General features: G+C 42.8%; 1 protein-coding gene across 1 annotated transcript; it reads left to right on the top strand.

The window, feature by feature from the left end:
* The first annotated feature begins 28 nt into the window (after window positions 1-28).
* Window positions 29-15,051, top strand: LOC306841333 (transmembrane protein 151B). Its single transcript, XM_079371157.1, has 6 exons — window positions 29-945; window positions 10,238-10,582; window positions 11,352-11,486; window positions 11,871-12,010; window positions 12,115-12,154; window positions 13,075-15,051. Exons 1-6 carry the CDS (start codon window positions 877-879, stop codon window positions 14,302-14,304), a joined length of 1,959 nt encoding a protein of 652 aa, XP_079227283.1. The 5' UTR covers window positions 29-876; the 3' UTR covers window positions 14,305-15,051.
* Window positions 15,052-15,409: the final 358 nt, after the last annotated feature.

Raw genomic sequence — 15,409 nt, 5'->3', positions numbered from 1 at the left:
TTGCCGTGAAGATATTCTAATGATTTGTTTATCCATTTGTATTGTGTGCGTTACATAGACACATGCTTTATCACTACATCTCGATAGCCTACATTTCAATGTTATCTATTTTTATTCGCCCTATTTGGCAGGAGTTGGATCGTGCCTCTGAGTGTGTGCACCGTGCAAGTGTCTGCCTCTACAGGGGAGACTTGCACGCTCAGGTGAAAAGATAGGGGGTGGGGATTTGGGTATATGACGTCAACGGAGACCCAGTGCAAGCAAGGTATAACCGTGCCTAAACAAAGTTGAATAATGTCAGCCGTCCTTTTGTTGTCACTTTTCAACTTCAAGGCCTCGTATGAACAGATTTTATCGCGCGTTGACGCACACAACTGTCCACCGAGGACTGTGTGCATCTGCAGCTCGAGACATCCATCCTTGGCTTCGGTTGGTTCTCCTGCACTGTCGGTCACGCGCGCACACGTGCACAGACACACACTCGGTAGAAGAGCATCACGAGAAAGGTGGTGGGGGGGGAAGAGCGGCAGCGAAAACGGTCTGACAGGGAGGGCGACAGTCTTTGACTTTGGATGCTTAGTCACTATTTGTTTTGACCGAAGGGCAAAGGATGGAGCAGGTAGAAAAGAAACACTGAGCCGGTCCTTGGGAGAAGATACTGGAGGAAAAGCTTTGCAGTGGGGTTACCGACATCCGGAGGACGATGCTTGTTTGCCGCAGGCCCCTCCATCGTGATGAAATTGGATACCGACTTGCGGCAGATGGGGTGACCGAGCTCGCTGCTCCGCCGGGGAGGTCCCTTCCTTCGGACGGTACCGGGGTGGGAGCTGCCTGTGCCCGGTTCTAAGGAAGGAAGGAGTGGCAAGAGAGGGGAAAATGCAGACGGAGGAGGAGACGGCCACCGCTGAAGAGCCCATTTTGGAGGACGGGTCAGCACGAGAGCAGGTGGGAAAGGACATTTCTTATGTATTGTAATGATCCGATATTTCTGACGAGCGCGCGGCTGTTTGCGGTGACAAGAAGAGTACAGGTAGCGTAAAGTTGCGCATAATTGACCCCCCCACAAACAACACCTTGTGTTTGGATGTCATTGCTTGTCGTTCCCCATACCACCCGTCATTTCTCCATCATGTTTCCCTAAACTAGATTTGATTTCGATTTCTCGTCATTCATCAGCGATTTAAAAAAAGTCACGTTTCGCGCAAAAGTCCTTCATGCCTTGTAAAGGAGCCAAGGGCACGACAGGAGCTGGCTGATGAGGCTGGGGTTTAGGTACACAGCAGGGCAGGGAACCCTAAATTCCTGTCTCGAGAGAGAAAGCCACACTATTGATGCGATGCGTCTGACAGCATTGTGTGATGTGATGTGTTGCGCTTGGAGAGGGATGGATTAGGCTTTTTTTCCCCCACTGTAGTAAAGAGAGTCCATCTAGCAGCTGACACCTCTAAAATACACGAGAGGGTGACATCACAGCTAAGCCACACACCCAGCTGTCTGCCAAAATACTCACAAGACAGTGAGGAGGACGAAGAACAACAACACAGTGTTCTGCTGGTAACATATAGCAATGTTTTAGTGTGTTTTCTACAAGGTTTGGCAAACTTCTTCACAGTTTATGCCCTTAACCTTCTTAGTAGATTGCGTTGTCCTTTACACATCCCCTCCTCCTCCCATCTACATCACCTCCTCTGACATCCATCTTTCTCGAACCATTAAACTGAAAGTCCTTACTTAAGCAAACTGCACCTTGTTCTAAGGTTCATATTTAGAGTACATTACCATATGTATTTCCACAAACATCTTTTGCGTGTAACTTCTCCCCCCTCGTCCAACTTCCAGAATACTTAGTGAACAATAAACATCATCTTAAATACTAACTCGTCATCTTCAGAGTGAGTAATAGAGAGGGCTATGCATGATGCAAAATTACGCAAGTCAAATTCCAGGAACAAATAACTATGGATGTGGGCAGGTTTTAGTCCCACCACCGTTCCCAGTAGCAAATACTTAACATGATGATGTCTACAGAGGAAGAGCAAAGTTGTGTAATCAAATTGTGTAATGAAATATAAGAAGGAGGCTGTACAGCTGAGGAGCAAATGACTAATTCTATACCAAGTCTCTTCCTTTCTTTCATTTTTATATATATTTTTTTATTTTTGCGTTTTCAAGGCGGCATCTAGCATCGATTCATTATGACTTCTTGTTTGTGAAGTGTCACACAAGGTAATAGAAAAAGCAACGAAATCCAGACATTTGTAAATTCAGAACCAGCAAATCTAACATTTCATCCTGACAGACACTACTATATGTTTAATTAAGTAATTAATTAATTGACTTACTTTTTCAGTTTTATAAGCTTTAAATATCTTGTCCTTTTTGGCCTTGAGGTAACAAACACACTTTTCCCCTCACATGGATTCTAAGCAGTCAGATGGGTAAATACCTTCTTTGTCAAACAACTTTTAAACTCATATTGGTGAACGTGATCAAGAAATGACAAGTGCAACTTGAAATAAAAAAAAAAAGGCAGAAGTAGTCGATTTGTGTTGGTAATTTAAAGCCCACATTATTGAAAAGTGAGCATGCTGGTGAGATGATCCTTTATGCTGTGTTTCACCTCCGTCTGCAGGAATGTGCAGATGTGTAGCAATGATTGAAGTCTTCCTCTGCTCTCTGCCTCCATTACCCACTCTCTCTCTCTCTCTCTCTCTCTCTCTTGTCTTACCCTCTCTGTCTCCTTCCTGTTGGAGACTTGACTGTTGTGTAGTTGTGAGTATACAGCAGTCACCATCATATCCCCTCATACATTACCTCACTTAGTTCAAGCCATTCTCTTTGACGTGCATTATACATACTGTAGGAACGTGCTCTCACAAAAAGCATTATCACAAATCAAGTTGAGCTACAATATTTGTACCACAATTGCATTTTTGGTCTTGACATTTTAAATCTCCAGTCCAATTTCCACATGACATTGATGTCGACATGTTTCAATAAAGATGCACTTGATCAAGTTTAAATCTCAAGAGTACGAAATAAGTTAGAGTTAACCGTTTTCAGGCTTGGAATGACATCAGGGAAGTGATGTGCCCTCCTGACAGAAAACTTACGATCGCTTGTCCGACACAGACGTTCTATCAGCACTCAGCAGATATACGCAACTACTGACTCGGCACACCAGACTACATTTCTGTTTCATGAGGATCATTGTCAGGAAAGCAGAAATCCAATTCTTTGTGCGATATAACGTTACACCCAAAATGAAGCTACTCATGCAAACACAAAAGAGAACACACAGATGCTCTTCATAGTGAATTCTAATCAAATGCATCACAGAGGCAGGCAGCAAACAGTAAATAAAAGTAAGCCGGCTACCCATTATGAGGCTGCCCTAAAAGAAAAGAAAACAGCCCAGACGTTCACTATTTGAAAGTATGCGTTATGTCAGATACACAACAATGTGATAAAAGTAGAGAAGAAATAAGAACATGTGCTGTTTCACCCACAGGAGATTATGTCAAAATACTATTCATTCAATATTAAAACACTTGATCTAAAATTAACACTCACTTTTTCTCTGCTCACCGTAACACGCAAGGCAAACTAACGTCCTTATCTCAAGTACACATCTTTATTTGAACCGCAGATATTTCAAAAGGTTTGACATTATGCTATAACACTTCATTATATATATCACACCACTTAAGATGGGCTCTGAATTAAAGGTGGGTTGCATTCAATTAAAACGTCATGTCTCGCTTTAATTAATAGAGGCGCTCATTGCAGTTGTCCTGATCGAAGCCTATAAACTGACAGATTGTAGAATATTCACATTTTTTATTGAACGTTTTTTCCACTGTAAAAACTCTGCCTTCGCATCTACAGAAATGTTACTGGCATACGTTCAAGTTGATGTGTAGGCCGACTTCAGCTGCTTGGTGACCTACATTTTACCTCCAGATCATTGTTGTTGTTTATGGATAATTTATCTCCACTGAACACACTCTGAAACACAATGCATTTGCAGTAGAGGAATCATGTTTTCACTATAGCAGGCGTATGATGAAACATTTATTTTCTATCAATCCAACCTCACATCGTAAGATGCCATCGAATGGTTACTGAAATGACAGATCTTTCTTTAACAGTGTACTGCAGGCATCAACAGCACTTTTTCCTTATCCTCACTTCCTCACTTCGTTTGCCACCCACTCGCTAGGAGTTCTAATTATAGCTGCTCCAGTCACACCTAACCAGCTGAATCAGTCTGAACCGAGACAGAGGGAGAGAGCAGTACAGGTTTGTTTCTTAACACCTTAATACATGGAGGGATTTGTAAAAAAAATAAATAAATAAATCTTCCATATGTGCCAATGTCGAATTTAGTTAATTTATGCTTTTGGGTTATTAGATGTCGGTAAGAAATGACCGTGATATGCTGATGGTAGATGCTATTGTCTGGAGAGACCTGTATACCACATGCCTCCCATGCAAATAAAACGAATCAGAAACAACTGAATCTCATTGTTTAGCCATTCGCTTTTAGAGTAAAACCATTTAAAGACGTTAGAGTAAAACATCATACATGTAGTGCTGTAACATAGCTCTATCTAGCCCCATTTTTAAAGCGTAATGTTTTTGACTCTTAGTCAAGCAAACTAATACAGAGAAACTGAGAGGATGTTCAAGTTTGACCCAGGCGCACCAACGAACAAAGAGCCAGTAACTAAATATGTGACAGAAATGCAGTTACTGCTCCATATTACAAGACCATATTACAGAACGATTGAATTTAGAGTCATTTACTGGCTGAAGCAAATCGTATTAATGAAAAAGCCCTGTCAAATGCAGTTCGAGTAGAGGCAGAATAAAACCACGGAACAGTATGTACAGGATCTTCAAAACCTTAGCATTGCTCAGTATTTGTCTTTGAATAGGAAGGTGTAAGATACAGGTCCAAAAAGCCAACACCAACAGCTTGCAATCCAGGTTTTCGTCTCACCTATCTTGGCTCTTCTTCAGACAGATCTCTCTCTGGTGACTGTGGATGCTAAAGGATATATAAAACCGCTTTCCAAGAATACATCACACCTCCTTGGCCATCCCATTCTTAAACCATGCTCTAACTGTCCCCACTCTTCCGGGAAGGCTTTCCTCAAGACTTAAGAGAGTCTGTGGCAGTTTGTGCCCACTCAGCTGAGAGAGCATTGTGAGGTCAGGCACTAATGTCTGACGAGAAGGCCTTTCTCCCAATAGGCATTCGAAATCCTCCCAAAGGCGTTCATCGGGGTAGAGGTCAGTGCTCTGTGTATTATAGTTCCACCAACCATTATCTTATGGACCTGGTTTTATGAGTAAAATCATGCTGGACCAGTAAAAAACCTTTATTGACGTGTTGCCTCTAAATTGGATGCAACGTCTTTGAATTCTATTGCATTAAAGGGCCCTTCATAAAACCAGGAGACCTACCAACCAACCCTGACACAGCCTCAGACCGGTGTCCAATCATCCACTAAACATTATAGTAGGATCGATAAATGTGGCATATGGTATCTGCCAAATGTGGATTTGCCCCTCCGACAGTCATCATTCATTTCTCCAAATAATCAGTCTCTCTTCACCAGAACTCAATGTCAGCATGTTGCTTGACATACAACATGGCAATCATACTTGGTAGGACATGTCATGAAGCAGCCGGTTCCCAATTGGTACAATGATGTTTGGAGGTGTAATGCAAAAGATGATGGTGATTTCCACACTATGGTCTGCCGCTTGATTGCTGAGCAGTTGTTGCTATCTTGAGCTTTAACTTCACTGTAATGTCCTTCCTATTGACCAAGGCTGGTATAATATGACAGAATTGTCATGAACTGACCAGTGGCTAAGGTAGACACTGTATGACACTGCATGGTTTAAGGCCACTGAGCGTTTATAAGCTATTTATAACCTGAACTAATATCAAATGTTTAATTTAATAGCTTTCACGGCTTTGTGATTGAGTCGTTGTACTTTGTCCACGAGGGGTGTAAGAGAAATTTAAGACACTTGAATATTGCAACATTATGTTTCGTGATTCCATGTTGATTAACTTGAAAAGTTAACATCTAAGAATGTGCAGATTGTTAATTTTTACGTTGTGTTTAAACTACTGAATGTATTAACTTTGGGACATGAAGTAAGTGAGATGACTGGAAGTAAGCGTAAGCATACACAACAGGAAGTATGCATACATGACAGGAAGTATGCATACACAACAGGAAGTAAGCATACACAACAGGAAGTATGCATACATGACTGAAAGTAAACATACATAACAGGAAATATACATACATAACAGGAAGTATGCATACATAACAGGAAGTATGCATACATAACAGGAAGTATGCATACATGACAGGACGTATGCATACATATAACAGGAAGTTTGTATACATAACAGGTAGTATGCATACATGAAAGGAAGTAAGCATTCGTTCACTTCTTTTATGCAAATAAGGTTGTGAATTTACATCATTAGTGAAACTTTTAAAAGGCGTTCGCCCTTTTACAACCACTCTGCATCTGCCTTTCTCAAAGGAGTTTTCAGCGAGGGTGGTCAAAGCTCTCAGTATGAAAAAATGAAAGCTGACACTCTTTCAGTCCAGGCTATATCCTTTTCATAATAATTTCTCGGAGAGTGAGCTTTGGCTTTGATCTGTTACTGGCTGACATAAAAGCCAAGGCCCACCAGAGGCAGCTAAAACAGAGAAAGGATCATGACGTAACCCAAAAAACAGCAGAGTTTTTGCACCAGGAGGCATTCTGTTCACCAGAAGTCTCTTACTGGACCCAAAGTACATCTCATCCACTCTCAAGCTAAGTCTTATATAGTGTTCATTTCATGCACTGTAGCCTTTTTTAAGCCTATCCTGGTACTCACTATTCTAGAGGCTGACCTTGAAAATAACATGAGGTCATTAGAAGTTGACCCTGATCTTAAAAGACACTAGCCATGATATGGAAGGAATGAGGAGGGGGATGAGATTCACTAAATGGCGTCAGGGCTTGGAGCCAAACCTGCGACCAGTGCTAAGAAAACTGTAGCCTCTGTCCATGGGGAGGCTGCTCTACCGGCTAAGCCAAACCTGTTCCCCCTCCATCTCTGTGATAATCCCAGACAGATTGTGCTCTTATCACAGGTGTTATAGCTACAGATATCAATTTTCCTGAACATGTAGTTGCAAAATGGTATCAATATGTTGTTTGTCCAGCAGATCAGTCAACAATAATATACTGTCGTCAACAATTTCTGCAACATGTGTATTTGTTGACATTGTATGAAAATGTACAATATCTTTTGATTAAGTGATTTAAGACATTGCCTTTCCAAGAACCCCTGAGATCATATCACTGTTGCTCATCTGTGCATAAGTAATAGCTCTATTTTCAGCCCCAATAAAAAATAGTATATGTTGGCTAACATGTCTCTAATTGGTGAATGTTATTCTCCTCTAAAAAATGATATTGTTATGAGTGTCATCCCTAGTTAATGTGAAGAAAAAAACCATCTCTCAGCTTTATTGGATACACACACCTGCTCATGCTGACTTGTAGTGATTGGCACAAGTGTGTACATGAAGAATTTGACTCTCGTCTTGGGGCTTTATTCCTCTCACTGGGCTTACACCAGCTGCAGAGAGTTCATGAAACTGTCAAGACCCACGCATGTTTTTTTGCTCTTTATATTGCAAGAGTTTTCTCTCTTTTTTGGCAACACTCATCTGAAGGTGAGAGGAACAGCATGGGGAAAAAAATGACAAAATGAAGTAGACCGAGAGGGAGGGCAGGTGGAGAAAGTGAAAGATGGATTTTGGCAGCAGAGATCCCTGGAGAGCTGTGCAGTCTGTCATCAACACGGCTGCCATCTCTTTAGTCCCTCCCCCCTTCCGTCTCTTCTTTGCATTCGTTCATACTTGCATTCATGAAAAGTTCATGGCCGCTTCCGTGTCTCTCTCACGCTCCTCTTCCCAGTCTCTTTGACTACTCCACACATTTAGCCCAATCAATGCACTTACAGACAGACTTTCAAAGAGGACGTAAAAGAAGAGACATGGGGGGTTGAAGATGAAGAGGAGAGAACGAGGGTTGGGATTCAAAAAGTAAATGCTTTAGCAGGTGGAAGGAAAGATTTGGAAAGGAGAGAAAGAAGGTAATTTAAAAAACAGGAAGGATGATGTAAAAAAGTGGCAGAGAAAGCAAACAATGTGATATTGAATTACCACTAATAATAGGGGTAATATAATTCTGATTTCTTTTTAATGTTCGGTCTATTTTTGGATACCTAAGTGAGCAGTTGGATGTTTTCAGGAGCTTCTGTAGAGAGATGATGGATTGTTAGAGTGTAGGTGCCCTCTACTCTGCCTTTCGCTACTTGCCCTTGACGTGCAGTCGTAAAAAAAAATAAAAGAGCCACAGTGTGTGTGTGTGTGTGTGTGTGTGTGTGTGTGTGTGTGTGTGTGTGTGTGTGTGTGTGTGTGTGTGTGTGTGTGTGTGTGTGTGTGTGTGTGTGTGTGTGTGTGTGTGTGTGTGTGTGTGTGTGTGTGTGTGTGTTGCAGCAAGCCAAATATGCTAGTGGATAGCAAATCATGGCTGCACTGAAGGAGAAGGAGAGATAAAGAGAGGGGGGGGGGTTGCTGACAGGACAGGGGGACTTGGCCAGGAGGAGAGGACATCAGTGTCCTTCCATTTTTTTTTTTGTATTCATTCCAGCTTTGTTGCTTCTTTGCATTGTCGCATGCAGCAAGGTAAAGGACACCAGCATGGACAGGGTAAGAAACAGCCCAGGTGTGTGTCTTAACTGTTTTATTCTTTGACATACAACATACTTGCGAAAAACCCTCCCCCAACCTCATTCACACATACACAAATTTTGAAGCAGCAGAGGTCTGCCGCTGTTGTCGGAGTGGAGTCAGCCAGCTAAAGAACAGTCTAGAAGCATCGTTCTAATCTAAATTATTCACATACCCTCCTCGGGCTGCATTTACAATTTGAGAACGTGCGTGGCAGCGTGCGTGGATAGAGAGAGATGTGGAGAGAGAAGAGGGGCACATTAGACCATCTATGTCTGCGTATCTAATGTATATGTTTGAGTGCACTGTAACATGATGTCTCCACAGTGCAAGTAAGGCCGTGTCAAAGTGAGCACTTAGAGTGTGTGTGTGTGTGTGTGTGTGCGTGCGCCTAATAAGCAGCACTTATCCTATGATGGCTAAAGGTTAGTGTGATGCTCTTCTTTGGTCAAGACCTCAACTTACATAGTAGATCTAAAATTCAATACTGTTCTCAAAACACAAGGATAATGATCATTAAATACACAGTAGGTTGTCAGAAACACAAGCTTGTGTTGCTTGTATTTAAGACAAACATTAGACATTTTCACCATCGCCACTATTTATTTTATTTTTTTTTTGACCAAATTTTACTGGACTTGTTCTAAAGAAAGATACCAATATCTGATCCTCCATTGCATCACCAATAAGATCTGAAACCTTTTTCTATAAAATAGTGACGTTCACAGCAACACTAACGTACTAAAGCCTCTTCTAATAAACGAGACTTGAGGAGGGGAATTATCACATGACAGTGGAACGTTAGCTAAAGCTGCTAAAATGCTAGAGCAGCGTTCTCGAGTTTTTACAGGGATATCGCTTTCATGATGGGATACAGATTGTACACTTCTTTATATCTCGGTCCAGTTAGCATGTGTATGTCTCACAAAATAAATAGTGAAGTTGAAGACACTGGGAATCCAAAAGGTAGCTGATGCAATGAGAGCTTCAGGAAATCAGAACACGTCTGTGTTATCGCCAACATCAATTGGATTCATCCTGTGGGTTTTTGTTAGTGTCTTTGCCAAATTTCATGGTAATTCATACATTCTAAAAAGATATTTTCCTAAAATCCAAAGGCTTAAGAAAACCTCAGGAACCCACCAAAATCATTTGGATAATGAATGTAGGTAAAAATCATTGGCAATCTAACTAATGGTTGCTGAGATATTTTAGTCCTAACCAAAGTGGTGGATTGACCCACATCAAGATGGTTCCCTGGCTTTTGGGTGTATGGGTATGCAGTGTTTCCCATAATGCAACTCGGTAGTTTATTTTTTTTTGACTCCCTTGCTGTTCCTTCTAATTGGTCACAGTTTCATGACAGAACACTTTAGGCTAACTAACACTTGTCTCTATTTTTCCAGCAACGGCCAGTCCAGACGTCTCTGGCCTCCTCTCTGTGTAGGGAATCCCATTGGAAGTGCCTCCTCCTGACCCTCCTCATGTACGGCTGCTTCGCCACGCTCGCCTGGTGCGCTGTCTGTCGTGTACCTGTTCTTGGCTCCTCCTCCATACTTATCGGCGGTGACGACAAGGCCACATCGCCAGCTGCGGCCTACTTTCATGACATCCCACACTTGGAGAGCCCGTGTTCCAGCGGCTATGTCTACATCCCACTGGCCTTCCTGGCTATGCTGTATGTGGTTTACCTGGTGGAGTGCTGGCACTGCTTTTCTAAGACGGCAATGTTGGCTCATGCTGAATTCCAGGTGTGTGTGACAAACAGCTTTAGCACTGTGTTTAGCAATGACCATTCAAGGCAACAAAAAAAATCCTAAACCTGGCCGACAGAGGAATAGAAAGTTGGAATCAAGCAGTCAGTCTATGACCTTGAGCTGAACAGCAGAATCTGTTTACCCCCAGAATCGTTTTTCTCTCAGTGGGTGTCAGCAAAATGAAGAGGTCTCAACAATGCTGTGGTAAATGTATGCATACACAGTTGCTGCACTGGAGAACTATGGCATAATTACAAGCCTTGATAGTCCATTATTTAATGCAATGTGGTCACACATTTTTAAGAAGAGAACAATGTTATACTCTCAATTCCCTACTCGAGTGTGGAAAGATGAATGCATGCTCTCTCTCCCTACCATGGTAATGAGCTGACCTGGGGGCACCAGTCTGTCTTTTGTCTATTCTGGTTTGCTCGGTCTATTATCAGGAGTTCCATGAGCTCATTGCCCACTGATCATCTTAACTATCTGCCACTGCCAAAAACAAAATATGTTTTACGTTGGTCAGGACTCTCAGGAGACGCAATATTCAATGATTAAAACAGCTCTGCATAGAGAGTAAATAACAAACATCCCCCCTAAAACACAGGACCTGACGTGCATTATATTAGAACAGACTGAACTGTTCTGTATGCAAACCAAAAGGAAGTCAATTGTTTGTTTCTGCTTGATTTTTTAAAGGGGAATGACATTTAAATGTGACATTTATTTTAATGATAGAGTTTTTCCTCATTTTTTGACACAGGAAGTGTACGAGCGTGTGCAGAGACTTCAGCAGGCCACGCCCTGCATTTGGTGGAAGGCCATCAGCTATCACTATGTGAGGAGAACCAGACAGGTGACAAGATACCGCAATGGAGATGCATATACCACCACACAGGTGAGGGGAACTATTTCTGAAACACATAGTAACGCTTTCAATCCCGTTCACCCCTCTTCTTCTTTTTTTTTTTTTTTTTTTTTTTTAAAAGCTCATAGTTGCAATCTTAACGTAAGTTGTTATTTTATAACTGCCATGAAAATCTTAATTTCTCCTATAGTGAAATATTGCGGGGCTGTGTGCAAACAGCTATGTGCATTAAGAAATCATTCTATTAAGTAAGCCTTATTGAAGCTGAAAAATATATGGAGGTTTTAAAATATCCTTCCAATAAAAGGATCCGTTGTGTCTCTCTGTTCTCCCTCGTCCTTCTCATTTTCCCAAAAATGAAACTCAACCCCCTCCCCTTTCATAACCCCCAACCCCATCCCAATTCTTCCTCAGGTCTACCACGAGCGAGTGAACACTCATGCCTCCAGTTCAGAGTTTGACTACGCCCGCTATGGAGTGAAAGACGTCTCAAAGGAGCTGCTGGACCTGCAGCTGCACCCTGCCGTCCGACTCCGTTTCACCAAGTGTTTTAGGTGAGATCCCCGACATATAAGTGCTCAATCAGACGACATGGCAAAGAAAGTTCAGCAACATTCAGCGTGTAAACAAGCTGTTAAAATGTTTCTCTGCTTTTTAGCTTCTCCAGTGCACGTGCTGAAGCTGCCTACCTCACCCAGGTAAGATATGCTCGAAAAACTCTTATATAATACAGATGAATATGCAGCCTGTAACTAATGATAGTTATTCTATTAACTGAAGGAATCTGTTGATTCTTTGACCTGTAATATAAAGAGAAGGACAAAAAGCAAAGGCCAAGTCTCTTAAGGACAAGATGTTATCTTTTTTATTTACCTTTTACTGACACTCAGCAACCCTCTTAACCACTGCTCCGTACACTAAGGGCCTGTGACCAGTGTTGGTTTGCTCTCACAGCGAAGGATCTTTCGACAGAAAAAAAAAAAAACCCAGTACAGTTCAGCATTTTAAGTACTCTGAGTCCTAAAACACCCACAGTGTCAGCTGTTGCTTGCCACTGCACTTACACACTCTCAGTTGAAAAGATTTAAAAAATGTTGAATTTTGCTTTACCCTTAGTGACCAATGAAAATCAGTACTTTCAATAACAATAACAAATGTGTCCGCAACAATCAAACCCAGTCAGATTTTTCAAGTTTACAATTTCCAGGTCTTGAGCTGCTGCTAATGCCAGGACTCAACTGCTTTCTATCGATTTTATGTTTTCCTCTTTAACATTTCCTAAAAATGAGCGAATGTAAAACAGAGCAATTTAAAGACGCGCTCTGAAATTGACGCTGTAGGTCGACACAGGCTTTCCATTCAATGCAGCTATGTTATTTCCAAATGAGGATGAAAGGATTCATCTCTAGATTTTATTTTATTTTTTAACAATCACTCCTTTATACTCGACTGAGATGTATAAAAACATGTTTTTTAGTTGGCAGACTTAGCAATGGCTAGCCCTTAACCATTTTAGTTTTTAAACGTACCTGTTTTTAATAAAAAATCAATCTGTTGAATGTTATTGTGCTAATTCTTACATAGCTGATTGATTTTGTTTTCTTTTTGTTATTCCAAGCGAGCACGCTTCTTCGGGGAGAATGAAGGACTTGACGACTACATGGAGGCCAGGGAGGGAATGCACCTGAAAAACGTGGATTTCCGAGAGCACATCCTGGCCTTCCCAGATCCTACTAACCAGCCTTGGTTTTCTCGGCACAGGGTCTTCTGGCTGGCTTCTGCTTTCCTCCTGTCATGGCCACTGCGAGTGGTGTCAGAGTACCGCACTGCATATGTCCACTATCATGTGGAGAAGCTATTTGGGGAGGACGAGGATGGTGGCGGAGGAGGTGGAGGTCCAGGTGGAGGTGGCAGGGTGGATGGGGTCACAGGAGGGACTGAGAATGGGATCCACCCTGGAGGGATAGGGATCGGAATTGGTCTGAACGGGACGAGTTACAGAGCAATCTCTCGGGTCAACACGGTGGACATGACAGAGTTGGAGTGGCACATCCGCTGTAACCAACAGATGGTCCCGAGCTACTCTGAAGCTCTTCTTATGGACTTGGACATAAGTGGGGGTACAAATAATACAGCCTCTACCCCAATCTCCGGCCCTCCCTGCACCACCCCAAACCAGGGGAACAACCCACCTCCTCTTGCTCTGCCTGTGGTGTTTAACTCGGCATACCTCCTCCAGAGCTGCCCCAGGTGCAGGAGGACCACGTCGAGTTCCAGTCTTCCTTCCAGGCTACGCGCCCCAATGGGAACAACTGCCCTCCTGAACGCTACAGTGGCAGGAATCAGGAACGCAGGGCATGGAGGTGGGGGCATAGGAGGAAGGTTGGTGCTCAGTCGGAGCGGATTCTCTTTAGGCAGAATCGGAGGAGGTCGCCAAAACAGCTTGTTCCACTCACGAAGCATGGGAGGAGGCTTGGGAGGAAGTAGAGAAGATGGAGGTGGAAGTGGGGGAGGAGTGGGAAGTGGCGGAGGAGGAGGTGGCGGAGGTGGAGGATTCCTCGGGTTAGGGTCGAGGCAGGACAATGAGGAGACAAGAGGAGTGCTTGAAGGCGAAGGGGATGATGACGAGGAGGAGCAAGAGGAGGAGGAGGTGAGGATGAGGGAAGATGGGAATAGAGAGAGGACGCAGGACGAAGACGCAGAGCAAGAGAGCGGAGGAGGAAGCGAGGGGAGGGAGGGGGGCGGTGGAGGAGGGAGGGAACGTCCTCCATCCTACCAGGACGCATTCTTCTTCCCTGTCCTCATTATACACGGAGAGGAGAGCTGCCACGCCGGAGACGACATGTGACCATCAGAAAAAAGAAAACGCAGTAAGAGAAAAGGATACTGGGCTGAGAGAAAGAACCCACTGAATGAAAGAAACAAAGGGAATAAGATATAAGAGAATTATGATATTGATAGAAAAGAGTATGTTGAGCTTAAAACAATGGCAGAGAGGGAGAAAGTCACAAGCAGGTAAAAACCAGCTTTGTGGCCAAAAAGTGTGATGAAGATAAAGGGAGAGAAGGCAGGCAACGCACTGAGATAAAATGCAAGACAGAATGGGAAAGATTGCACACTCCACAAGGATGAAAACTTGGGAATGTCTATTTCCAGATATATCTATGCAAGAACTGGAGTGGGAGGAGTACCAAGTCTAAAAATAGCAGGTTGGAGGGTGACTCCGAAAACAAGTTGAGTGGTGGCGGGTATGTTTGAAAAAAGAAAAAGAGAAAAAAAAAAGAATCTGAAGTGGAGGAGTTGGAAAAGGGCCTGAAGCTCTGGTTATGCTGAAATCAGGATCCATAGAGGGGAACTAAAAATATTACTCAATTAAAGAGGGAGATGTGGTAAAAAAGAAAGACTCACTAAATATTTCAGATGATGGAGAAAACACACGAGATCACAAAGCAATGCAGGGAAGTAGCTGGAGAACAGCACTGACATGCTACTGACGGGGTACGACGTGTTGGAGGGTAAGAGTGAAGCAGAGAAATAACCGACAAAGTTGCAACACCAAATGGACTTTACATTGACATAAAGACAGAATAGTTTGGGGGGAAAAAAATCAACTCAAGAGGAGGAGGAAAAAAGACACCGGACAAAACATCACCTAAGCAGAAGTCCTGATGGTGGAATCTAATCAGGAAATCTAAATATCATTCAAGTAATCCCCCCCCCCCCCCCCGAGTAGTTTTGTGAAACAGGTCCCTGTCACTAATAAGATCTGTCTCAGGTCTTTAAAGGGTTAGCTGGAAATGTAACAGTAGATTAAAGAGGAGAGCCATTGATTTCCTCCCTGTGTCTTCATCCTGTCTTACTCCTCACCTCCCCATTAGTCTCTCCACCACTCTCTATCCATTACGAGCGTGGAGCTGATAGAAAAAAAAAACTCCATAAACACACATCCTCCT

Source organism: Symphodus melops (assembly GCF_947650265.1).
Source record: "Symphodus melops genome assembly, chromosome: 20".
Taxonomy (NCBI): Eukaryota; Metazoa; Chordata; class Actinopteri; order Labriformes; family Labridae; genus Symphodus; species Symphodus melops.
Note: the sequence above shows the minus strand (reverse complement) of the source record. Positions and strands in the feature narration are given on the sequence as shown.